Source organism: Apiospora kogelbergensis (assembly GCF_038363985.1).
Source record: "Apiospora kogelbergensis strain CBS 113332 chromosome Unknown utg000011l_segment0_segment0, whole genome shotgun sequence".
Classification (NCBI taxonomy): domain Eukaryota; kingdom Fungi; phylum Ascomycota; class Sordariomycetes; order Amphisphaeriales; family Apiosporaceae; genus Apiospora; species Apiospora kogelbergensis.
This window is the reverse complement of record NW_027117428.1, coordinates 749590-775336: the sequence shown is the minus strand read 5'-3', so window position 1 is coordinate 775336 and position 25747 is coordinate 749590. Positions and strand designations below refer to the sequence as shown.

Here is a 25747-nt window from a genome sequence, read left to right as displayed (position 1 = left end):
CCATTAAAGGACGCGAGGTGCGGCCCAGGGAGCACGTTAAGATCCTCGGGGTCATTATGGACACGAAGCTCAAATATAGGCAACACATCGCCGAAGCAGCGGCTAAAGGACTAGAGGCCGTGCTGGAACTACGACGGCTTAAAGGCCTCTCCCCTGCCACGGCGCGACAGCTGTTCACGGCTACGGTAGCATCGGTGGTGGACTACGCATCGAACGTCTGGATGCACGAGTGCAGGTACAGAGCAGCGGCGCCGGTCAACCGAATCCAGAAAATAGGGGCGCAGGCAATCGTGGGAACCTTCATGACGGTGGCTACGATCGTAGCGGAAGCAGAGGCCCACATTGCCGCAGCCCAAGACCGATTTTGGCGGAGAGCGATCAGAATGTGGACGGACATCCACACCCTCCCAACGACCAACCCCCTTCGCAGCAGCACAGCGCGAATACGGAAGTTCCGGAGATACCATCGATCGCCATTCTACCAAGTAGCGGACCTGCTCAAAGACATACCGATGGAAGAGTTGGAAACTATCGAACCGTTCGCACTAGCCCCGTGGGAGAGCCGGACAAGGACGATCGCGGACGAGTCGGACGCGGAAACTGAGGTCGAGCACACCGACTGGGCCGTGCGCATTGCGGTCAGCAGCTCGGCCAAGAACGGTTTAGTTGGGTACGCAGGCGCTGTCGAAGTGAGGTCATCGACGAGAGCCAGCCCTTTGCTCGAGACCCGTGCCGTCACTCTGGGCTCGAGAGAGGAGCAGAACCCATATACTGGAGAGTTGGCTGCTATAGCAGATATGCTACACTCGTTGCCGAAGCTTCGCTACCGGAGTATCCTGCTGTTTACGAGGAATAGGGCAGCAGCACTCACGCTAAAGAAACCACGCCAACAGTCCGGACAGCAATATATCTGCCGGGCCTATCAAGCTATCGCGGACCTGAAAAGGGAAGGAAATAACGTAACGATCGCCTGGTTCCCGACGAGTAAGGAAAACAGGCTTATGGACCGCGCGAAGAAGGAAGCGAAGACCACGACACGGCTAGGCGCCGAGCCAGGGACCAAGATGCCGGGTGCGAAGTCAACAACACTGAACCTGGCATGGGCCAAACGGGGTGCTTTAACCAAGTTGCCGGAAGGTGTCGGGAAACACTCCAAGCGCGTCGACACAGCTCTTCCGGGAAAACATACGAGGCAGCTGTACGACCGACTTTCGTGGAAAGAAGCCAGCGTTCTGGCCCAGCTCCGAACAGGGAAAGCGAGGTTGAACGAATACCTATATCAGATCAAAGCGGCACCGACCGATCAGTGCGACTGCGGATGCGCGAGAGAGACGGTAGAGCACTTCCTCTTCCGATGCAGCAGATGGACAGCATACCGAGCAGAGATGTTACAGTGCACGGACACCCACAGGAGCAACTTGTCCTTCTACTTGGGTGGCAAGTCACCATCGGACGGCAGGTTTTGGTCTCCCGACATGGAGGCCGTCCGAGCAACGGTACGATTTGCTATAGCGACCGGCCGACTGGACGCATACCAATCAACCCAAAGGGGCACCCCATAAGGCCATCTACTAACCTATTATACTAATACTAACTACCCCGTGCCTCAGACTGCAGGCGCCGCTTCAGCTGCCGAGGATAGGATGCTGGACACTTGGAGAAGGGCCTTCAAGCTGGCCTGGCAGGAAATGCTACTAACACGGGATCCTAAACAGGAACGTGCTGACGGAAATGGAGTGACCAACTGAAAATGGAGCATGCATGGGCTTTAGGTGACAAGTAAGCGATTCAAGAATGTACTATAGATTATCGATAGTTGCCCTTTCGGCTTCGCCGCCCGGGCGTTAATAAATTGTGTGTGTGTGTGTGTAATGGCGCAAGCCCCCACGCGCGACGTACGCCATGGGCGGCACGGAGTGTATCTCCACATGGGCATAGTGAACGCGCAGACACTGAGGCGAAACCACTACGATGCGAAGCTACCGCTGCAATCCCTCCAGGAGCTGTACGGCATCATCTGAAACAGACTGGAAGAGGACTGATTCGAGATTGTGTGTCGGACTGGACTGGCCATCGCCGTCGACTCGATACTCGGCCACATCCGGGGCGGCAATTTTCCTCCTTCAAGCCCGCAGCAGCAATGCTTATTAGTCTGTCGCCATCGCCGACGCTACTTCCAGCCTTTATAACCCGGCGTCATTTTCAGGATCACACAAATAAATACTAGCTGTGGGATCAAAGCCCGGGCAGTTAGTTTCATATTCCGTTGTCCTCCGTCAGCCTTACTCTCCCCTTTTATCCCCTAATCGACCATCAGCAGGCCATATCGTCACTATACCCGCCTCTGCACCTTATTATACCACTGATTACTTATGAGCCCGTCATTCCTTAAGTGACCGGTTTTAGTTATAAATAATAATATGTGAATAATAAAGGGTATTATGCCTAGGACGACATCCAACTTGCTCCGCAATTGATGGCTAGAATGCAGACGGTATCTCTCCGGGGACTTGCTAGCAATGCTTCGGCCTCCGTCTTTATTTTCGACGCTTTAGCACGGAGGAGCGTACGCATCTTTCACCAAGAAGGCAACGTCGGGTTGTTTACTGATAGCAACCATCAATTCACTAGAAATGAACGAGAAGCTGGGCCTCGAACTCGGTGTGAACGCTCGCGATACCGGCCGCCCAATGGATAGGATGGACGACTAACTGTCTCTTTCACTGCCAAAAGTGACTGTGTCTCTTCTGCCGATGAATTGTTGCTGCGCGTGGCACCAGTGTTGACACGCCATCACTTACAGCAAGTTGAGTAAATATTGGCTTTGAAGGGTAACTCGGGTGCGGTCCCCGTGCTGGTGAAATTCACAGAGAAGACCTATCGGCGGCAGTTGAGGAAGCCGGTGCCCTTGGCGATTTACATCTCTTCAATGCTAGCGACGATGTCCGAACCCAGGATTGGGTTGAAGCTGGATAAGCCAGCGTGCCTGGTCCCAATGGCCCAAACTCGATCCGCATCATGATTCGTCCCACCCCGGGACGACCCAGTTTCTGGGCGACACCTATTCGATTATTTCGGCAATTCGGCATAGGCGCTATGCAGGAGCTGGGCGGCTTCTCGACGAGACAAATTCCGGTGTCAATATTGAAATTGCGCCCCCTCATACGTTCCAGGGCAAAACTTAGCCTGCTGTACGCGTTATTCTCGGTAACCATGGTAGGCGAAAGCACATATCCTGCCCTACCCGGCAGCCGATTCTCCTTGATACTGATTGACTCGCCATCGGCCATGTTGGCGAGTTTCTCCAATTCCTGCCTGCCAAAAACGAGCGAGGATGGTTGGTGGGAGTGGATGATCGTCGAGCTGGCATAATAATGCTCCAGGACCCTAAAACTTAAGGTCATGGGTCTATTGCATTGTTCTCTCACAGAAATGACAAGGCTGGCCTTTTGCAATGTGGCGATACTTACCCCTGCAGGCCTTCTCCCGTCCCAGTTCGGACCGTGGGTGAGTTTTTCGCAGACAGCAATCTCATTTCCATCAATCTCCAGGACGCAGAGCTCATTGGTGTCAATGTTGCCATCCTCAAGAACGAAGTCGGCCTGACCGATGCTGGATCCATCCAGGTCCCTAAACTTTTCGAGCAGAGTTCATTTTTGGGCACTGCTAACGCCAGCGACGCGCTGGCGGTTGGCGGTTACTTTCCTTACGTCGTCAAACATCCATCCTCGTCTTAACTGACTACAGTACCTGCATCGCGCCCAACCCATTGGGGCCCAAGCCCAAACGGTGTTGGTATGTGAGGAGAGACCATGATTGCCAAATAGGCCAAGATCGGCTAGAACAATCATCAAACCTAGGGCGGTGAAGTACATTGTAGCAGCCACTCACTTCGCTCCGCGGTTGCCCCTTGGTGGTATGGATGGGTTGGCACATCTGTCCATGTCACCTCTCCTATCTTCGATGCTGTAACTTCGAATTCGTCTTCGTACTCTCTCCTTTCCCATTATTGCCTTAGCTTTAACTCAATATTAGCGCCGTAGAATGTGGAGTCCTAAGACATTTTCCCTGTGTTCTCGAGTGGACGTGTGAGCAGCAATGCTCTTCTCTCGTTTCCCGTATTTATATATACTGATCCCCAAATGGCCATTATCTAAGCGTCGCTTTCTTGTGATAGTATTCAAAGACCTTTTCAAATATTTGCTTGACTGAAATACCATCCCACAGCGTTATACGGGGAGTAAAACCAAGAACAGTCTATCACTCCAAGCAAAACTCAAGAAGAGGAGATTTTGTGTCAGGTTTGGCCCAAGCAGCCTTGTTGAGGACTTCGGAGGTATACCAAGAAAACTTAACGGCCTAGCGCGTAATGCTTCATCGAGTTGGGTACGTGTATAAGGTCATTTCTGTGCTACATGTCACTTGCAAATGAACAAATAACCTTTCCAGGTCTAGCCACCGATAATACTCGACGATACCATGGCCTCTGGATTCCCTCGGAGCGCCACCTCGGCCTACACCCAACTGTGCAAACGCACAGAATACGTAACAACTTACTTGAAGTGCATAGGTAAACCCGACTCAGACGTCTGCAGGTATTGCTCTAAAAAGAGGCAGCTCATGGAAATCACGATCACGACAGTCCTCCTTTTCGCGACCCCTTGCGGGAGAGAAGCTCTGCTCCTGTATCTATGGGAAACAAAGCTTCCATTTTGCTTACTTCACTTGACAGGCTGCAAAATAACAAATATTGAGCTGTAGTACTTCTGGACTTGTACTCTCCCGGCTGTAGAGGAGGAAACCCTTACCAGGGCTGGGTTCTGTCTCAATGTATGTCATAACTAGATAGCTGCATGGCCAATAAACTTGATTTGAAAAAGAAAAAAGGACGTCTCAGTCGGCATCTGCCATATGCGCGTCTTCTCATCCCGCCTCCTTCCATTCTTGCTTATTAATTTCATCATTCTAAATAGAACACGGAGTAAAGTGTGTGTATGTTTTTGTGGCCACATATACACATCTTCGGGGTTATATACAACTGTTCCGTCTTTCTTCTTAGCAACCGGATCTTTCTTTCTATCCAGTCGGTTCCAGGCTAAAGTACACATAAAGCAACACTGATTATCGTTATTTGTAGTAGTAGAGTCATGTCCAGAAAGTTCATACATCATTGGGTCCGTCGTGCATCTAGATTTTTTTCCCCTGTTAGTATTTGTTATCTAAAATCGAAAGCAAACTTGGGCATACTCACCAAGGAGGATCGCCAGAATTACTTGGGCAATCCTGTCGCAATAAAGGCCGTGGGGTCCAGCCAACTCTGTCAACAGAGACCACAGATGGGGTACCTGGTATTCTGTAAGTCTAAACCGGAACATGTCATAATTTTGCTAAGTCTTGGGGCTGAATTACCGAGTCTTGGGCGACTTCCCCGCGTTCAGATAGCAACGATAGATATTGGCGCAATTTACTCGTTGTTTCGGACGACCCTTCTACTTCCATTTCATCATAGCCACTATGGAAAAGCCAGTTGAAGGCGGTGCTAATGTCGCCCGCCTCTATTTGGATAGGGTCGAGGGCTTGCCCTTCTCAAGATGCTCAATCTCAGCGATGTACTGCGACTCTAATGGGATGTTAGATTTGCGAGATGGACGACGCTGGATGTGTGGGAGGTGTGCTTGGAATCATGTAGGTAACCTTGACTTACTGGCAGCTTCTAAAAAACTCTCTTGCAATTCTCTGGAATCCCATCGCGACCAGCTGTCACTGTGATGTCGCAATTCCTGTACAACACTTCTCAAACGACGACCGCGACTCGCCCTCTGTGCCACTGTAGCATCATTACGTTAGCAGCCGATATGGTTGGTATTCTTGTTAACCTTCAATCCAGAATGGAGGGGAAGGTAATCAAAAGCTCGGAGCCACTTACTACCGGCCATGCTGCTTTTTTCGAATTGCGCCGTGTAGTACGCAATTACCATTCTGTCAAAGTCTGGAAAGCCAACTGCTTTGGTGGCTTCTAGGATTGTCTTGAACCGAGCCGTGATTCCTTCGGCTGTCTTTGGTGGTGTTGACTCCTTGGTCGACCCAACCAACGACGGTGCCGAAGATGACTGCGGCTTCATAGACGATGACATGGAAGAGGGCATAGATTCTTCGGTCCGGGAGCTGTGGCCAGCTGCACTAGGGGAGCGACTTCCGGATGACAGCGATATTGAGGATGTTGATGATGGCGCCGAACGCCGGAGGGACGAAGTGTGGGTATTGTTTCTTATTGTTGAGTATTGTTGGGGTACGGGTTGAGGATATGGCATTCCTACATTCACTATGCTTCGATGCCGTTGATGGCTTTGTGGCTGATGGCTTTGTGGTTGCTGCATATGCTGCTGCATTGGGCTTGAGGAAGCGGAGGCTGCTAGCAACTCGGAGCGCATCTTGTCCAAATGGCCGGGACAAGGACCCGTAACATTATTGCAGGTACAGCTGGCCTGTATGGAGTAAGACGTGGCGCCTTGGTGGGACATGAGAGCATCGGTACCTGCTGGCATGCTCATCATCATCATGTGGTCGACGCCCATCCACGAAGGAGTATGCTGCTGCTTGGGTGGCAAGGTACCGGCCATGAAGTATCCCTCCATCATAGTGTTGCCAGATGACGGCTCCGGACTGGAAGTTGGGCGGAGCTGGGGATCTACGAAAGTGAAGTCAAGCGCTGTATCATCTTCTGGCGGCTGATACAGTGCTTGATTCAGATCAACCGATGCTTGTTCCGGTTCATAGGCATCACCGTTTCCCTTCTGCGTTTCGCTGCTGTCGTCGGTGGCCACGTGAATGGTTCCTTTGAGTCTTTGGCCTAGAGAATCAAGGTGACCTCAAGTAAGCTCTCTGTCCTTCTTTATCTCTCTCTCTCTCTTGGTTTGACAATATTGAGCGCACGATTCGAAGTATCGGGAAAACATACGATGGTTACGCTGTGCTATTCTATTCTGAAGTCTAGAGTGTCGCTTGGTTAGTGGTGTTGATGATGGGTGGGTATTGATGAGCTTGGGATCCAGCACGGCTATGAGCAGCTTACCTCCGACGTTCTACAGACCTAGGGCTATTCGAGCGAGGATACTTCTTCTGCGTGGTGGTGGCGTCTCCCCTGCGCGAAGACATTCCTTATGTGTGGGTATGTATGGTAAGCAGAGCGGCCAAGTCGAGAAGGATATGAGAATTTCCACGGGACTAAGGTTTCGAATGCTTTGCAGACATGGCATACCAAGCCAAACCCCTGAGATGCCACGGAAGAAACATATTTAACATAAAATCCAAACTAGGGGGTGTGCTCATGATCAAGCATGCCGAGAGACAGCATAATCGACAGCGAAACCAATGAGAGCAACAGTCATGAAGCTTGATACGAAACGTCCCAGCGTAAGGTCGTACAAGATAGAAGGGGTGTTGTTGAACCTGGCAGTCGGAACGGCTTCAGCCTCGCGCATCCTCCGCGTACAGGCATTGGCTATAGCACAATTTACATGGTTCTTTGCCATTCTGAAGGATAGAGTTTAGATTAGTACGAGGAACCGTTGCGTTTTTCCGTTAAGGTTTATCAGAATGTAAAACACGCGCCTTCGCCATTGGGCCAAAAAAGCCGCCCAACCTTTAACTTGGGGTGGCGTGCCGTGCCTATGAGACTGCCAAGCCGACTACAACGGCGTTCGAGTCAGGCCCAATTTAAACAAGAGGATTGGTGCGGGGTGACGTTGAATCACATTACAATTGAAGCAGTCCGCTCCGCCCGCTGCCTGGTCATTCAAGGTTAATTGACCCACCGAGATTGTGACAAGATTGGCTTGGCGGAAGCAATGTTGTTTGGGGTGCCATTTGCCGGACGCGGCTGGCTTTAATTGGGAGAGTTTGAGTCTGCTCTAGTGGATGCTTTCGCCGATGCTGCGGATTGGAAGCATCCGCCAGTTCGTAGCCTACGGCACACCGCCCAGCCAAAGTTTCCTTGATTGCTGGCTGATTGGAGCTATGGGAGCTCGTGGTATAGCGCGTCTTGTGGGGTGTCTCCATCTTCCCAGGATACGGTTCCGCGACCCCGAGGCAAGGATACCCAGTAATACCAACGGCGCAAGGCAGCCAAGGCACAAAGCTTGGCGTGTTCCAGCACAGAGAAAAACGAGGGCTCTCTGCATTTACGCGGTTCCCACAGGTTCGCACAGGTCGTGAACGGACGCGAACTGTACGAACAATGTACTGAACGCTGTGAGATGGCATGCTCTTCTAGTGATACCCTTCCCTGCGTTGCGTGTCTCTAGAGTACCGCCTACAACCGCGTCCTGGTATAAGAACCGCAACACAACGCGTCGAACTGGGGTGCCATGGCCTCCCTCGCCTTACCAATCCGTCGAGAAGTCGGTTAGACTTCAACACCATCCATTATACATCGTGTTTAGAACCACCCACGAAGACCATGTAGTCCGCCATTACCATATGCTAGCGACTTTGGCAGCACCCGGCAAAATGAAATTATGAATATGATCATCGCCGCATACAGTATGCCTCAATTTTTCCTTCGGCCAGGGGCAGCGCGCTGGAGACTTCGCGGTACTGCCCGAGGTCCCGTGTTTTGTTCTGCAGCGACAAACCGCTCATAGGAACTTGTCTTTCTGCCTACTGGTGTGGGCCATGACAGAAGCCTAGCTATTCAAGCTCTGCCAACTTGCTGGACTCTCCCGGGGGTATATTTCTGGAGTGTCCATAGAGCTACAATAGCGTCCCGCGTAACGGTAGATATAAGCTAACGCACCCCTCCACGGACCGTCCCTTCACGGACCAGATTACCCACCATTAGCGACTATTTCGATCAAAGTCATCTCCACGGCCGAAATCGATTTAAAACTGCTATCTTCGAGTATTTCCGACAATAATACAATCTTCTGCTTCGGTTCCGTCCCCTTCGATGATTTCATTAGCGTTACGTGGCCCGCCTGGCACCTCGATGTCGCTGGCTTCGTCCTCGTATACGACTCTACCCCTTAGCCTCCGCTTGGCCCGGCGTATGTCAGCCATGCGAACGAATCGCTGTCCCGGTGCGATTCTTACCTTTTGACGTACCCTTGCAGTCTTTCTGTCGAGTTTGGATTGAAGGTAATCGATCTGCGCTTCTAAACTCGCGATTTTATCGGCTTGTTGGTCCAGAGCCTTGCTAGCCTTACGAACGAAGAGCCGTTGAGAAGGGAGCTTGAAAGTAGGGTCTAAGGCAGCTAGCTGACGACCACTTCTCCGTAATGCCTGGCCACCAGAGGGTGTTTTAATAGGTGTTGGGGCCAGTTCGGCGACGAAATCGGGTGTTAATTCCCTTTCAACCACTTCCGGTGCCCTAGAACATACTCGGGCAACACCCACATCCTCTAGGATGACATATCTCGACGATAACGGCTTCGATCGATCCCGCAGATAAATCCCAGCCGTTCTCCAGGCGTTTCTGATTATAGAGAGAGTTAATACGTCAATCCTAGCCTGGCGGTATACCTCCAACATGTCCATCTTAGTGGGCTTTAGTCCAAGGACCGTGTTCGGACACTCCCTCAAGAGCCTCCTGAGCCTTCTTTTCAACAACCCGAAGACTCCTACATCCAAAACCTGGACTACATGACTGCAGTGTGGTTCGTAAAAGACTAGCCATATCTTATTTGAGAGACACAGCCATAAAAGGTCATCGTTCGTATGCGATTCATGGCCATCACAGACCAGGACGACCCATTTGTTGCCGTGGAGAGACCGTATATGAGGAATAAAGATGTCTTCGATCCAATTCAAGGCCGTGGCATTACTGGTCCACCCTCTAGCTGATACTTTGAATCGCCAGTCGTCCCAAAGATGCCGATTCTGGTTGGGAAACCACTGGCTTTGGACGTCGGCCCCCTTGAAAATGACCAGTGGCGGGAGGGCTACCCCATCGCAGCTCACACACTCCAAAGCAGTAATCCATTCGCCCTTCTCGACATCTTTCTTGAGGGCCATATGGCTAGTGGCTTCGGAAATCACCCAATGGTCGCCCCCAACGCCTTGACCGATACCCATTTCGTCCGTGTTATAGAAGCGCTCAGGAGGGATATTAGCCAATTCGGGCGCATCGAGTCTGTCGAAGAATACGTTGATATTCGCGGCCGTGGCGCCGTTAACTCTGTTGTAGTTGATGATTCTGGACCTAGTTGCCTTAACGTCCCCGTTTCTGGCCAAAAACCGAGCATGCCATCGCTGCCCTAGCTGGTAAGAGGTGCCGGAAGCATTCAACATGCGCTGAGCCATGGATCTGAACTTGACCAACGCTGGTGCGAAGCCTAGCCTGGCTTGGCCAATAGCCCAATGGGCTAATTGAGCCTCTAGGAGAGGTGACAATGCCTGCCGGTCCTTATTCAGCTCTTGTCTCGTCGGCACACCGGCTAGGCGCCGGTTGACGTACGATCGGGTGGCATCCCATTTCCGGACGGCCTCGCGAACGCCTAGCCCGAGCTTTACGTCATCTATCGCAGCGTGGGCGCGCTTTTTGAGCCTCGAATGAGGCCATTTCGAAATAAGCAAAAGAAACCGGATAGAATGAGGGTATTATATAGAAGTAATTACTAAAGGTTGTAAAATAAATTCATATTACCATGTTCAGGGTCCATGGTGAAAACCCGCGTTTGTGGGGCAAAACGCGGTGGTCCGTAAAGGGATGGATGGTCCGTGGAGGGGTGCCTTAGCTTAGCAAGTGCTGGTTTGCGGGTGCGAAACGTTGATGACATGATGAGCTCGAGTTGGGCGAACGTCGCCAGGGGAGCTGCCGATCCGGTTCCGAACCCATGTTGGCGAGAGGACCCCGGGCCAACTTCTCTTCGGCGTGTCTTGAAAAGTTCTTGCGCAGCAGGAAGATTGGGCAGTTGGCCCTGAAGGCGCGGGGTCGCGAAACGGCGCCACGCTAATGATGGTGTGTTCAAGGGACCTGACCCGCTAGTCGCACTAGTGCGCCATTGCTACTCTTCCGGCTCTGCACCCCAATAGTACGCCAACAGGTGCGGGCAACGATGGAAGCCAGGACCGGAAACAGCCCAGGAGAGTATTCGAATCTCGACGGAATGCAACAGAAAGAAAGCAGCCACTGGATTATACTGGCTTCAAGGTAACCTGCCTCCCTGCGCCGGAACAGTACAAGCGGAGCGGTGGGAACATCAGGCTCTGGGTCCATTTGAAATCGGCGCACTTCGGGAAGGTTCAATAAGCGACTACGGTTCCGCGGACCAGAATGGTAGTTTCGGCCTCCAGTATCCTTTCTGCAACTACTCGGTGGGAATTGGAGAGGCCTGAAAGTGCCTCGTGTGAGCCAGCAAGTGCGCCACGGCCAACACCAATATCGGCACTGCTGTTCGCTGGCTTTGCTCCCTTGGACCGGCGGCGCGATCAGCAGCTCTGCGCCCTGAGGTTTACATCTGCCCTACCGCAGCTTAGCCAGTCTAGACTCTGCACGTCAGAAAGGCACATCGGGAGGAGTGCACACATGATGCCCATGGTCCAAATGCAGAGCTTGCTGAGGTACCCAAGAACGGCTACGAACTAGCACTTCCTACTCACGAAATATCCTACTTCGCAAGTTGAGCTGCGTGTAAGTCGCACCGTACTGCACCGGTCTCTTTTCAACCACGTTGCTATATATCATCTAAGCTCAGCTCTTTCCTTGCATTCCTTTACAACCTTTGTTATTTCTACCCAGGTACCATTAGCTTGCCCATTCCCAATTAATCCTGCCTACCGCGACTTGGGCGGCGCGCCCCCGCCAGCAACAGCCTAGTGGGCTCGCCGAGCGTCGCGACATCGTCGACGTCCGCGATGAGCACGCGGGCGAGCTTAGACATGGGGACGCTGGCGGGCCGCGCGAACCAACAGACTCTCTTCTCCGAGTGCAGGCGCATCACCGCCGTAAGTCGCTTACGTCGTAATTTATATAAATATTTTAAATAAAGGAAATTATTTTTGTTTAACTTAATAAGTTCGATCTTTGTAGTCTTTGAGAAATTTAAAACTTTTAATGTAAAAGGATATTACGGAAGTAAGACGTAAGGATATACTTTATTATATTGTATTAATTGGGAATTAAAAATGAAACACAGAATGGTAGATCTAACAATAATAATATTCGAGTTGCAACCTAATCCAATCTAACTATACCATCATAGCCAGCCCCATGCTATTCTTTCCAGCGGACCCAATCTTGAAATGCTGGACTTGAGTCTTTTCATTGCGTCAACGACTGTAATGGCAGGAGGCGTAGAGCCGTTGCCGGGGCTCAAGGCGTAGATGAAGTTGCCCCCTGCCATCAGGTCAATCAGACCCGGGTCGCCGTTGGGGCTGAGGTCTACCTGGCCCATAATCTTGGCGTTGGCCACAGACATCTCTACCAGCCGGTTGGTGCCGACGTCTGTGACAAAGGCCGACTTGGTGGCGGGGGAGACGGTGGCCCAGCACGTCGCCTTCTGTCCGTCGACGATGCCCTTGCCCTTGACCGCGACGGCGTTGGCGTCTTGCATGGAGAGCACGGCGGCCCCGAACGAGGCGTCCGTCACGAAGATGTCCTGCGAGCCGGGGATGGTCGCGGTGCCAAAGAGGACGGCGGTACCCGCGGGCGACGCCATGGCACCCTTCTGGGCGACGGTGGCACCGCCGCAGCCGCCCGCATCCGCGACGGCAAATCGGGCGAGGAAGCCAGTGTTGTTCTTGGTCGGGTCGCCCTTGACCGTCGCGAAGAGGGTACGCTGGTCGCGCGAGAAGAAGACCTGCGAGACGGTGTTGGTGGGGCCAACCGGCGGCGTGGACTGGCCCAAATTGAAGGGTCGGAGCGCATCCATGGGGCCGACGCCACCCCCAGCCGAGAAAGGCGCGCACGCGACGCCGGCCTTGGCGCCCGTCATGCCCACACACACCATCTTATTCTTGTCCGAGGCCGCGACCGTGGTGGGAAACTCGCCCGGCACCGCCGCCGGCTTACCGACCATGGTAAGTTTAGTCGGGTCGGCGGCGTCGATGGCGAACATGGAGACGGTGTTGGAGCCGGCGTTGACTGCGAACAGCATCTGTAACCGGTCCGATGTTAGCCTCGGAAGAGGGTGATCAGGGGGAATTTGGGGAGGAAACTTGGACGAGAAGAAGGCAGTTGCTCCTTAGAAACACGTAGAGGGCTCGCAAGTGCTTCCCTTACCTTTCCGGCGACCGTCAGGGCCGACTGGGAAAACAGTGCATCTGGAGCCGATGGCTCATTCTTGCTGCCGTCTATACCGTTGGCGCCAGTGCCTCCCGTAGCAGTCGAGGTGGCTTTGCCCACCATACCATCCGCCTGCACGGGCATGGCTACAACGGCGTTTTGCTGATCGTTGCTGATGGTGTAGATAGCCTTGGGTGCGACGACCTTGGCTTTGCACGACGAAGGACGAGCTAGCGTTCCCGGGACCATGGGAAGGGCCATCAGGGCCAACAAGGGAGTGGGGATGAACTTCATGATGGCGCCACGATTAAGATGCCAGGGTTTGTCTGATCAAGTAAGGATGTTGGGATTAGGAGAGCACACGTGACAAGCCGGCTGCCGGAGAAAGAGAGTAGAACTTGCAGGCTGGCTGCGTAGGGAGGACTGACGAGAGAGTGAGAGAAGGTGAATGGGCTGGTTGCATCCCCCATCTCTTGAACAAGGCGACGGGTCTGTGTAATATATACACATGGCATGGCGCCAGGACACATGCGGGCGAGGAACTGGTTAGTGATCAATATTTCCGAATCGGGTAATTTTGATTACCCAGCAGACATAGCAAACAAGGCGCGGTTACATTAAGCTTAATTGCAGGGGATTCAATGCACACCGTGTTCCCGCGCTACAGCTGAGTGATACACGAATGAGAGACCCTAACGACTTGGCGGGGTTGCAACCCCCACTGTGTATGCAAGAACAGCCGCAGGGCTAGGCCGGAAACGGGAATTTGGATTCGATAATCAACGGACCTTTTGGGGTCTTCCTCCTTCCGGCTCAGACCAGGTTTGCCCTGCCATCCTCGTTATCCCCGTTTCGAATGAACCATTCTTTAAATCTGGCCGTCTCGCTCACATCTTCGCACACCATTCCTGGCCGATTGATTGATTAATGATACGTAATCCTATCTAGTTCATCGCCTGTTCCCGAGTACCAACGCTTCAATGGGTGACCGGCTCTTCCGTATCTTCAACCCCAATGGTGAGTAGCCATTATCCATTGCGCGCACAAATCCCCGACAGTGCGCTAATTAAGCTATAACATGCTTCAATATACAGCGCCCAAGGAGGACGCGGCAATAAAGAGACGGCGCCAACTCCGGCAGGCGCAGAAGTAGGTTCTCCCTCCCGCTCCGCCGATCAATCCTACTCTGTGCTGGGTGAGGGTGTAACTAGTTTAACACTTTCGACAGAACCTATCGCGACCGCAAAGAAATCTACCTCAAGTCGCTTGAAGAGGACCTGAAGCAGTCGCGAATCCGCGAAGCAAGCTTGCTGCGAGAACGCGAACAGATGCAGAGAATCATCGACGATCTCACGCAGCGCAGCTCTCAAAGCGCTGACGTCTTCACCCCTGTATCGGTAGCCAAGGATAGCCCCGAGCCTAGCCAAGACGGTGGTACATGGTACCACGCCCCCGAGCATATTGCGGGGTCTGGGGGGGGCCAACCAAAGGCCCGGCGAACTCGGGCTCCAGCAATGTCTCACGTCACAGCCTTCACAACGCGGTTCACCGGCGACGACAATTTTGAATAGCCCTGGAGATGACACCCGAATCGGAGACGCAGACGAGGTGGAGGTGGGCATGGATTTTGTTTTAACGTGAGTTTTGTCACCTCTCTCCCCTCCCTACTGCCGAGGTTTTCCGGACATCACCCTGCATTCGGCTCGCCACATTGCTGACGCAACGGGGCCCTCTCTCTCAGGCTCGAGAGACCCTGTCTCGACCATCTGGCAGGCGACCCTCACGACGCGCACGCACCGACGGGCCACGCCTTGACCGTCTCGTCGCAGCTGCTCTGCGTCGCGCCCACCGCGCCCCATCCGCCCGGCCGCCTGGCGTGCCCACCGCCCGGCCTCGCGCCCCGCGACCTCCTCGACAACCTGCTACGGCTCTCGTACAGCCTCTGCTCCGACGGTGAGCTGACGCCCGCCCAAGCCTGGCGCTACATCCGCTACCAGCCCGGCGTCGCCCTCTTGCGGGTCGGTGCGTTGCGCCGCCTGGCCGAGCACCTGCTGCGGGATGGCAAATGTCACGGGTACGCGCTGCCTGCCAATCCCTTTCATGTTCCCGTTACATTGTGTTCTTCCTTTCCTCATTTCCTTCTTTGGCATATTGCAAATGCTGACTGATCAAAGCTACGGCGCCGTGCTACAAACGGACAAGTTCCGAGCGGCTTTCATCGATATTTTGGCGGCTTGCTGAACGTAATGAACTGAAACAGTTGCCTTACGAGATAAAAGCGGTAAGTATTGTGGAGGACTGGGAAGCAATAGGCTGGTCGCCAGCATGTCAAGAATTAGAGGGAAAATTTCGTGCTCGTGGTCTGTTGCGCAGAACACCGCGAAATGCAACCCCAGAGTACCATAAACTGTTTGGTTTTCCAAGGGGTTTTACATTCACCTGGAAAGGACTGATACACCTCTAGCCGATGGACTATACTTGCGAACATGAATGATCCCGATTCCTGCACCTGCTCGGCATCAGAGTCGGCCTGACTGAGGGCATGCTCATAACGCCCAGTCGCATTACAACTACCATAATGCCGTAGTATTGAATCAGGCCGCTAGGGAACAGGAACAAGTAATAATGACATTTAACACCGCAACGGCCTTTTCAGCGAATTGGTTCATCGAGATTGATCCAGCCCAATACAATTGTCTTCGAAGGAGCCCCATGTATGGAATCTCCTGCTTTCACAAGTAGCGTGTTATATAGACAGCAGTCTGTGAGCAGAGGCCAGACAACACTTTGTTCACTTGACTGGCCGCTCTGTTACGAGTGAAGGACTAGACAACAGCAATTGCCGGCACGTGCCACGACCGAAAGCCACAGAAGTACAGCGTCACAGACTCGCAGTACGCACAGGTATTATTTAGTTTGGCCAGCTCATGATAGCTCTATTTCTCCCTCGCTTCTCCCTAGACTAGAACCTTCCTCTATGGAGTTAATACAATCAGCCTTCGCGCTTGGAACTCGATAACTGCTACCGATTCCTCGACTAGGAAGTGCTTCTTGGCAATCGGTCCAGCCATGTTGCGTCTAATTCCACGCTGGCGTGGTCATGGTCCGGTACATACGTACCATCCAACCTGCCGTATAACCGTATATACTGAAGAAACGGCTCTCGCAGCGCTTGTACCGCCTACCGACACCCATTGACATGTTATCCCCTTTGCACCTCGACGTACTTCCACGAGTACCTATCCAGAAGAAAAAGGGAGGGAGCGAAACAGGCGTGGCCTCTGTACCTCGATCAGGCGTTCCTTGATGGTAAGCCATGTTAGCTAATGGGAGCGCACTATAGCTAGAACTAATTCGGACAATGGCAAATACTTCAAAGGAGTCTCAAACAAGGCTCCGATACACTACACATATCTACACATCGCCCTTCAGTGTAGTGTAGTGTAGTGTGCCAAGCCAAGAGGTCCGGTGTAGTGTAACACACATGTGTAAAACCCCTGTCGAAGGATGGATCCCGATTTCCCAATTGGCAAAAGTGAGGCTATTCAGGCATCTCGTCTTCGCCGAATTCGTTGATGTCGGCATCAGAGTCGGGGGTGTCGTTTATCGCGTTTGTGAGCCACTGGCTAATCAAATCAGCCTGTATATCCTCCGTCATCTGCCCAATCGCACTATTTCCCACTGATTCGGCTGTTGATAGCACCATATCGTCAATGTCGTTGGGGGCAAGGATACCGGCGCGGATCCACGACCGCAGCGCCATACACATGCTGACAAGCGTGATCTCCAGGCTGCGTACGAGATAGTCTGGGAGCGACTGCATCGCGATGACGCTGGGTTTGGCGATCGAGAAGCCGGCATGATGGAGGCAGTTGATCGAAGTAATTGGATACGATGTTGGCTGGTGTAAGGATGGGATGGGCGAAGAAGAGGGAGGTTCTCTGGACGTATGTATAGGATGATGAAATTTCAAAAGAAGGTAAGTGGTAGCCCAGAGTGCCACTATCCAAGAGATAAACCAACGATACGAAGCCTCTCAGAGCGAGAACCGCCGTCTTTCCGAAGAGCTTAAGCACATCCGCGATCAATTGGAGGCCATTCAAAACAGCCAGGCCCTGAACACGAGCGCGCAGACGAGTCCACAAGCCTCCTACGCGCAGGTCGCGCGTACGCCACCGGCAAGCCAGCCAAGCAACTTGCGCACACTTACCTCGATGAATACTACACCCTCGACCTTCACCGACACTCTATACTGCACCATCGACACCTCTCGGATGGATGACGAAGGTCGCGCCAAGATGACGGCGGGAACGATTCGTTCTGCCATCGAGAAGGAGATTCGAACCGGCGGCGAACAGAAGGACTGGCGATGTCGTGCCGTGACCATGGATCCTAGGAAGCCCCAGCGCATTGGAAAGCCAGGTGGTGCTGTAACGGTATGATCAGTGGCTGGGTACTATCACCGGAGAAGAAGTGATGGGCGGTGCGACTTGCTATAGGGTCTAGTGGGAGCCGACCTTCGAACCTGCTAGCAATGTTGTGGAGATGGCCGAGCTGGTCCAGGAGTGGAGGCTGAAGCTTCGAACGCGGAGTGGACGATTGTACACGGAAAGAATCAGGGTGGGACCCGCAGGAAGTCCTGTTCTGCACGGTACAGGCGCCAACGAACAGTCGAATTACTCTCGATTGTTTGACAGCCGCCATGAAGGCCAAGAAACAAGGTGGTAAAGGGGCCATAATGCGTCTTGTTTGATGGGGGTTTCGCGAGGACATAATAAGACTAGTTAGTAGCCCGCCCCACGTAGCGCAGCTGCTTTCTCCTGTAGCTGACGAGACCCGCCATCCCCTTAACCCGCTTCTTTCACCTCCCTTCAATATTTTGGAACGTGAGCCGAACATCAATAGCTTCTATGCAATGGTCAGTCACAACAATCAGCCTTCAATACAGGTAGTAAACCTTCATTTTCTATATTCTACCAGAAATTCTACCGCCAAGGCTGCGAGGTTTCTCTCCCGTACGCAAAAGCGTTGCCATTTGTACCTCGGTCGTTGGTCTTCTCCATACAAGGCTAGGCTCGCCTCTCGACACTGTTGTCGGGAGGCAAAGATGGCATGTCAAGCGACTGCTTCATAGAGGCAGCAGTGTCACTGTCCGCAGAGTTCGCTCTATCGCTGATGATGTCCTCGGGCCATCGTACACTACACTCCGCACCATCTCCAAAAAGTGCTGGATTCATCGTACGGGACCATGGCGAACAGAGGTCGGATAGGCCGCCCATATCGTACGTGTTTGGAAAACCTACAGACGGGAGTAAAGCAGGGTCAATCGACCCCGAGCCAGCGAAATGCGGATTAGGGGTCTTGGTGATGAGCAGAGTCAGATCGCTGATTTCAGCTCTCATCTTCCCTATCTCATCTCGCAGTCCCTCTATTGTCGCCCTTATCTGCGTAATATCTTCTGCCTTCCGTGCACGAGTAGCCCTAGCCGCATCGCGATTCGTCTGGCGTCTTGTTTCGGGATCTTTGGATTGTGCAGCAGGCACAGTGCTGAGAAGCAGCTGGTCTCCCATCGTCTTTGCCGTCCTGGAAGTTGCGAAGAACAGGGTTTCGAGGTTTGCTGGTTGGTAGAGGGAGGTGAAGAGAAAAGGAAAAGAGATCAATTACTCAAAGATGTATAGGCTAAAGATTATTCAGTATAGATATGATATTTCTTTGATTATACAATAGCTTTCTGCGGTTCGTAATACTGTACAAAGCCCTCCTGCCTCCTTCGTCGGTACGGTGTGAGGCTATATGTACAATACCAATAGACGTATGTGCCATCCTTTTCCATCGCATCCTTTCTACACCTAATCAGAGCAGAGACCACGAGACAAGGAGCTACTGCTGTGCTGCTATTTTGAAGCCACTCCCTTTAGTGTTCATGTCTCCATTTCGAGCAATCTGGGATCCCGGAGAGGCTCCGGGTTAATCTAATTCCCCACTGCCTTCTACAGTAATCAAAGCAGCATATATTCTACGTCAGCTCTGCTTTTGTAGTCGCACTTCTCTCACAGTGTACGCAAAACTACTTGCAGCTCGATCCAACTTCGCGTGCTGCAGTGATTCCGCCTCTGATTACTCCATCCCACCTGGTCCAGAGTTGAAGAGCCCTCCAGGGAGCCACTTCTCCCAAAACCTTCGCGAATTCTTCCTCTTGCCAAGATCAGTGTCCTTCGTCGCAGGTGCCACTGTGAAGTTCGAATCCTTCTGAGGTACTGGCGCTTCGAAGGCGACCATGGCACGACCAATGGTATGCTTGGCTTTGCGGAGCAGAGGCTTGTATGATTGCTCTTGAGTTGTGATGGGATTGATATCTTCGGCAGTTATGGACACACCAGGTGCCGTATTAGCTTCTGGATGCCTCAAGGACGTGGTGTGGAAGGCGAAGGACACAGGAAAGCCGGTGTCGAAATCCACGGCCTTGTTGATGTTAGCAGGCGCGGAAGCCATCGTGTTGTACGATGAAGAATAATATGAGGTACATAATAGGCAGTGTCGGACGGATAAACAGTGGCAATGTGCCACCTATCCGGGGAATAGAAACAAAAGCGAATGACCCTACAGTACCTCGTAGAGGTAATTGAGGCTAGTTGCTACGTAGGAAGCCGCTTCTGGGATCCATTACCACCGTCGCCAGTGTGGCACACAAGAACTACAATGGGGTCCCTTATTAGCTGTGTGGGAATACCTTCTATCGTGATCTAAAAATGTACTAAGAGGCCAAGGAGCTGAACTAAACTTGGGCGCCCAGTAAGTCATTAAACTCCTTTTTTGGTCTACTCCAGTTAGTACTGCGAAGTGACTAACACTAGCTTGTTCTGTTGTTGAGCCTGATCTGAAGCCCGTCGCATGTAGGCTGAGCCAGGAATACCTGCAATCGCCGCACTAGTAGTCTCGTGTCGTAATGGATGCCTGTCCACTAGTTCGAGCTCTGCCGTATTATCGAATGCCGAGAGCTCAAATGAGCGCCCACCGACTTCTATCCACCACGCGAACGCCTGTGACTTTTCAATGAGTACTATCCCGGACCTCCTGAAGTACTTCACTACCGTTGGGATTTGGGGTCACCAATGCTGCCTGGCCCAGTACCCCGTCTTTCTCATATGCTACGCTCTCCACTCATGGCTAGATCATCCATACCTGCTGTTCCTTACTATACCTATACGCAACGCATTGAGAGTACAGGGAAAGGGTAAAGATCGATCATCGTCTGTCGAGATGGCCGGCAACGCGTCTATCTTTCCTTGTCCTGCACCTTTCCTGAATGAGCTGGCGTTTCCGGCTACCGGTGGCTGTAAGTAAAAAGAAAGTGAAACCGCATACTATCCATGTTGCTAAAGATCTTGCAGTTGTTGATGGACGGTTATGTCAACGATTCGGGCCTTTGTCGTGCTGCTTACCGTGCCCTATGACGGACTGGGCATACCCTGATGGCCTTCCTCGCAGCCGAGAAAACACATCGCCATTACCTCAGTATTAGACTCACCTGCGCTGTGAGCTTCATGAACGCAAGTTGCCTCCAGTCCCGGGGTCGTATGGAAATGTCTTCTGATGTTTTATAGCTCGGCTTCATTATCCCCCTCGCAGGCAAGCCCGACCAGTGTTTCAACGAGATCACTCCACATAGCATGAACTCGAGCAGTTTATGCACGGCTTCTGGGGTGTTCTTGATCGGGGGTGGCTGGGCCGGAGTCATGTGGGTTTTCCTGCGGACTCTGTCGTTGCATCTCCAGATCTGCTGGCAGATCGTGGTTGGAAGAGGCTTCATGTGGCTTTCCCAGCTACTCGGCTGGGGTATCCCCATCATTGGTCTGGTCATCGCCTTGACTGTGAGCGGTGTGTCGTTCCGGTTTGGACAGACCTGCCACGTCAACCACCGTAATAGCCTAGCTGCGTTCTGGGTCCCTCTTTTTGGTCTTCGCCGGTCTCACCGTCATCATGCAGTTCGCGACCTTCGGATACTGTATAAAGGTCTATCTGGCATCGCTGGCAAGCAATAGCGCCACGACAGAACGCTCCGAGCTACCGCCCTACTCAGCCAGTGTTCGCATCATGTCCCCAACGCAAGCCTATCATCGGATTAGGCGCGTCATCCAGCTACAGTGGCGTGGTATTGCCATTGTACTGATCATCATTTGTGACGTCATCTTCTTCGCCGTCGTCTTCGTCTTCCAGGACAACGTGGTCCAGTCAGCCAAGACGAGTGATAAGGCTCGACCCTGGGTCGAGTGCCTTGCGATGGAGAAGGTGAACAAGAAAAACAGATGTCTACAATATGCGAAGGGCCTTGTCGTTCCACTGCGGACAGTAGTGGCTGTCCTCGTTCTCCTTGCTGTAAGTAACTCCTAACGCATTGCGGTCCGAATAGAAGCGAATAGTGGCTGACAGACCAGCAGATGAATGGCATTTGGCTTCTATTCCTCCTCGGGCGCTGGTCTATGGTGACGGGCTGGGTCGAAATATATAAGATTGGCATGCTGACAGGGGAGGATGCGAAGGACTTTACGTCTGTGGAGGCGTGCATGGATTTGAAGGGCCACCATAGCCATGAAATGTTGTCTCGTGGCTCCAAGGAAGAAAGCGAGTCTGGACTAACGCTGCTTCGTGCTACGAATAGTGGACGTCATACGCCTGACTATGTTAGACGAGCGGCCGCGTGATACTAAACGCACCCGCGACTACGTTTCTTGCTGTGCGTTCCAGCAAGCAGCTTAGGAAAGTTGGAATGCTAACTCATCATATTAGCAACCCTGGCCGGGAAAATCCCCGCATTCTCTGTTTCACCCAGCTTGAGGCGACGTGACCATCTCGTGTCTTTCTGGAAGCCACCACCACATAGGTGCAAAGCTTCGTAGAGGTACGGGACACCTTCCCCCATAATATCATGTGCATCTACCCACACTGGCTTCCAGGTGATGTCGAAGATGATGGCACCATTTATCAAGGTGGGATTGGCAATGGTGTTGATCAAGTGGTCACGCTCCTCGATGGGACCGTAAAACAGTCCATCGATTTTGTTATATCCCACATCGACGGACTGAGCAGTCGAAACTGTCCCATCAGAGGTTGGCATGGTATTTGGTACCGAGAAATTGGAGTAGACGTACGTCCTCAGGTTATATGTGTGAACGGAAATAGATGGAATGGAGAGGATGGTGTGGTAAGATGGGAGGAACAGGAAGAAGCAAAGTTGGGGAGAGGATGTGAATGGGGGGTATTTATGTTCTGTGCGATTCCTTGCCCAGGCGGTCTGGTATGGAACAGCCCTGGAGGCCTGAAAACACCGGCGCTGACGGTGTAGCATCGTAGCTGCATCATCCATTGAATGACACACGATATCGAGGGAGGCCTCAATACGAGAAAGATCATGGTTGCAACCGGAGACGGGCTTCCAAGTCGGCCAACAGAAAACGACTTCACGGCCAGATGTGAAATTCCGCAGTCCTCTGCAACACTCTATGATCGACCAGCCCAGCGACCAGGTACTATATAAACCCGTACTTCCTTCATCAGATAGAATCCTCTTTACTTTCTCTCTTCACTTTCTTCACTTTTCTCAACCACAAGACCTTCACGACGATGTGCACCTCCGAAAACATCACCATCAACTCTGCTCATGAAGCACATGGCCTACCTATCATGACTTTGCCGCGGACCAACGACCCAGCTCATCAGTTAGAGGAAGATTATTATTCCTCGTGCTTCGACTTCTCCTATCATAGTCTATCACTTGAGCTTGAATGGCTAGGCAGTGAGGGTATCCTTTCTATTCTCCCGCCGTGGACAGAGGATCAGGCAGCATACTTTTTCTCCAGCAAGGCCGTTGCCCCTATAACACCATTATCATCTGAATGCTTCGATGGAAGAAATTTTGAGAACCCTATATTGGACGACATGCTGTGCTTCTTGGAACAAAAACCTGCAGAATATGACGACAAGTGGTGGAGGGCTTGGGATGAGCTCTTGGAGGTTGGGCTTGGGCATGATGGAACGACAAATGACGATGCAGCACAAACTCGTTCCCTCAGCCTGAACGATCACGCAGCCAATCCTTAGGCGGAGTCGGCCAGGTGAATGGTTCGGTTCTCGTGCAGGACGACCTGGAGGATATAATCCCCTCAGCAGCATCGCTTCCGCTAGAGCACTACGGATGGCCCCACCCAGATCCTGCTATATCAATGTCGATGGAGGAGGACGTCTCACAATTAGCTCAGGCGGAAATTTCGGGTACCCCTTGCCGCAAACGGAAGGCAAGGAAAGCAGATGAATCAAGGCCATGCAAGCGTGCAAGAGGCCGTCCGGCTGGCTCTACCTGGCGCCTCGTCGAGGTCGTCTCCAGGATTACGCCAGTGGCCCAACGCTTCTTTTGGAAGCGACGATGTGCATTGTGGGACGATGTCCTTGGGCAAGAATCATGGAGCAGTGAGGACCTTTCGCCCTACGTGTTGGCAGGTCTGCCTTTCCTGTCGTTGGTTGTGCGGCCGGGCGGCTATGGGTTCCCCGTGCCGCTTGTTTGGGACGAGAAGATGCAAAGTTTCAGCGGGTATAATGCCATGAATCGAAAATGGGTGCGTATAACTTGTGATGAGATGGCTAGGATGTTGGAGGACCCAAACGTCGGGGTAATGGTTTCGGGATAGGAAGTGAACAGGTTACTGGCCCGCGGAGGGGTAATACATTGGCAGGTGTTGAAACTCGTTGGCTACACCGAGACCAAAATATGAACATCTGAGAGTGACCATAAGACAACGGATGTGTGACCACTTCTCAAAGCTCTTCTACGATGAATTTTCTAAGCGGTTCCATTGATAAATCTATGATATCTCGCTCTCCTAGAAGTAACGGAAACGCAGGATATGTCTGGTGAAGGGAATATCCAGATCTGCATCGCCCTCTATGCATTGCGTATGCTTTACCTGCTCTTATCCTCCGCCAAAATTGGCGACGCTGTCTGCTGTAGTACTAGCTCTTCCACGACCCCCATCGACTTCTGAAGCAGGACAAGTGCTTTATGTAGGTTTGCAAGTAGCCTGTAGAGATGCCCAACATCGGAGGACGATCGCTCCTCTGGGGGGATCTCGACGTGCTGGACTCACCCTCGTCACCAGTCGAGGGGCTGTGCTGCTCTGATATAGCGAAGCTGCTCTCGTTTGAGGCTGAGTCATCGATGAAGTCCTTGAGGCTACCTGGGCTGTCTAGTACATCACTAGAGCAACGGCTGTTGGTTCCTAAATCAATTAACTAATGGAAAGCCATCTTTTGCTTAGCCATCGACTTACCTATGTCGTCGTCTTCCGCTTCCGAATCAAGGAATGTGTCGCAGTGAGCTGACATTGCCGTGGCTGCCCTTCTGGATATGCTGTCTATACATGCAAATTTCGTTTGCAAAAGATGTTTTGGGTAAGTACCAAAAGCTCAGTTTCAAAGCTCAGGCTGATAGGAAGGAGAGGCGGAGTGACGGAAGCCTTGTGAAGTTCTACTATACTACAATCACTACTTTCCTAGACATATATACTGAAGCCGACTGTGTGTACGACCAAAATGAAAGCCCAGTGTCATCAATCGTTCAGCTTCTTGCTCTTTGCATAGATACAGGATTGCAAGATGCATAAGCTACAGTAGGGTAGATATAGACCTCAGGATGGGGAGAGTTACTGATCCGTCGTTCATAGCAGCAGAACCGCGACGGACGATAACACTACACAGGCGCCGGTTCTTCAGAGGTATCAGCCGCTAGTAGGCCATGTTGCGAAGCTAGCGATTCCTCGAGGAGGAAGCGCTTTTTTGTAGCCGACTCACATGTATCTTGTTCCCAACTACATTCGGATTATGGACACCGGGCTGTATGAACGCGCGTTAATGGCGTACAGGACGACAAGATCCATATATTATAATAGGCTAGATATAGACCCCAGAATAGGTAGAGGCGTTGATGACGCCGCCACTCCATATTGGCGAACAGCAGCAGACCCGTGGAGAGTGGAGATCATACAGACACCAACACACTCACATGACAAGTCACTTGCTCTCTTGATGCTGCTTCACTGTGCTTACAATATATATTGTACAATGCACACGGTCGTACGTACTATATCATAGAGACTATAAGCGCTCTGTAGTCTCTCCCCATACCTTAAATACTTTGTTTCCGTTCTTTTATCTTCTTTCGTAGCCCCTCCCTCTTCCTCCTTGGTGGTACCGTAGGCGTCGTCTTATCCTCCTCCCTTAATTTCAGGGAACGACCACGGTCTCAGTAACGAGAAGCCCGACACTCAGCAGACGGCTCCCACCGACGCTCTTTTTTACGTTTGGGATCGTTACCGACGTACGGAGAGGCTCAGAGCTCGAGTCCCGATGATCAACGGGGCGACGGCTTTAATCGACCTCACAGTCAACGTACTCAATTGTCGTCGTTGCCGCGCCGTTATTTCAAGCGATGAGCAAACTGCCGAGTTCTGCTATGTTCTTGAGCGTTGCCGATGT

The 25747-nt window shown here is 52.2% G+C and overlaps 6 protein-coding genes across 6 annotated transcripts; 2 read left to right on the top strand and 4 right to left on the bottom strand.

Annotated features, from left to right (window-relative positions):
* Window positions 1-3018: 3018 nt before the first annotated feature.
* PG998_014479 (uncharacterized protein) lies at window positions 3019-3737 on the top strand (the record flags this gene model as incomplete). Its single annotated transcript, XM_066881295.1, has 2 exons — window positions 3019-3191; window positions 3479-3737. 2 exons carry the CDS (start codon window positions 3019-3021, stop codon window positions 3735-3737), a joined length of 432 nt encoding a protein of 143 aa, XP_066723826.1.
* Window positions 3738-5555: 1818 nt separating this feature from the next.
* On the bottom strand, window positions 5556-7155 carry PG998_014478 (uncharacterized protein; the record flags this gene model as incomplete). The annotated part of the gene is made up of 5 exons (XM_066881294.1): window positions 5556-5620; window positions 5705-5827; window positions 5927-6850; window positions 6959-6978; window positions 7073-7155. The coding sequence occupies 5 exons, from the start codon at window positions 7153-7155 to the stop codon at window positions 5556-5558; spliced, it is 1215 nt and encodes a 404-aa protein (XP_066723825.1).
* A 1734-nt stretch (window positions 7156-8889) lies between these two features.
* Window positions 8890-10658, bottom strand: PG998_014477 (transposase; the record flags this gene model as incomplete). Its single annotated transcript, XM_066881293.1, has 2 exons — window positions 8890-10493; window positions 10643-10658. The coding sequence occupies 2 exons, from the start codon at window positions 10656-10658 to the stop codon at window positions 8890-8892; spliced, it is 1620 nt and encodes a 539-aa protein (XP_066723824.1).
* A 1536-nt stretch (window positions 10659-12194) lies between these two features.
* PG998_014476 (uncharacterized protein) lies at window positions 12195-13516 on the bottom strand (the record flags this gene model as incomplete). The annotated part of the gene is made up of 2 exons (XM_066881292.1): window positions 12195-13094; window positions 13220-13516. The coding sequence occupies 2 exons, from the start codon at window positions 13514-13516 to the stop codon at window positions 12195-12197; spliced, it is 1197 nt and encodes a 398-aa protein (XP_066723823.1).
* A 686-nt stretch (window positions 13517-14202) lies between these two features.
* PG998_014475 (uncharacterized protein) lies at window positions 14203-15463 on the top strand (the record flags this gene model as incomplete). The annotated part of the gene is made up of 6 exons (XM_066881291.1): window positions 14203-14239; window positions 14317-14371; window positions 14451-14690; window positions 14794-14859; window positions 14964-15296; window positions 15397-15463. 6 exons carry the CDS (start codon window positions 14203-14205, stop codon window positions 15461-15463), a joined length of 798 nt encoding a protein of 265 aa, XP_066723822.1.
* A 1300-nt stretch (window positions 15464-16763) lies between these two features.
* On the bottom strand, window positions 16764-17045 carry PG998_014474 (uncharacterized protein; the record flags this gene model as incomplete). The annotated part of the gene is made up of 1 exon (XM_066881290.1): window positions 16764-17045. One exon carries the CDS (start codon window positions 17043-17045, stop codon window positions 16764-16766), a length of 282 nt encoding a protein of 93 aa, XP_066723821.1.
* Between the last annotated feature and the right edge of the window lie 8702 nt (window positions 17046-25747).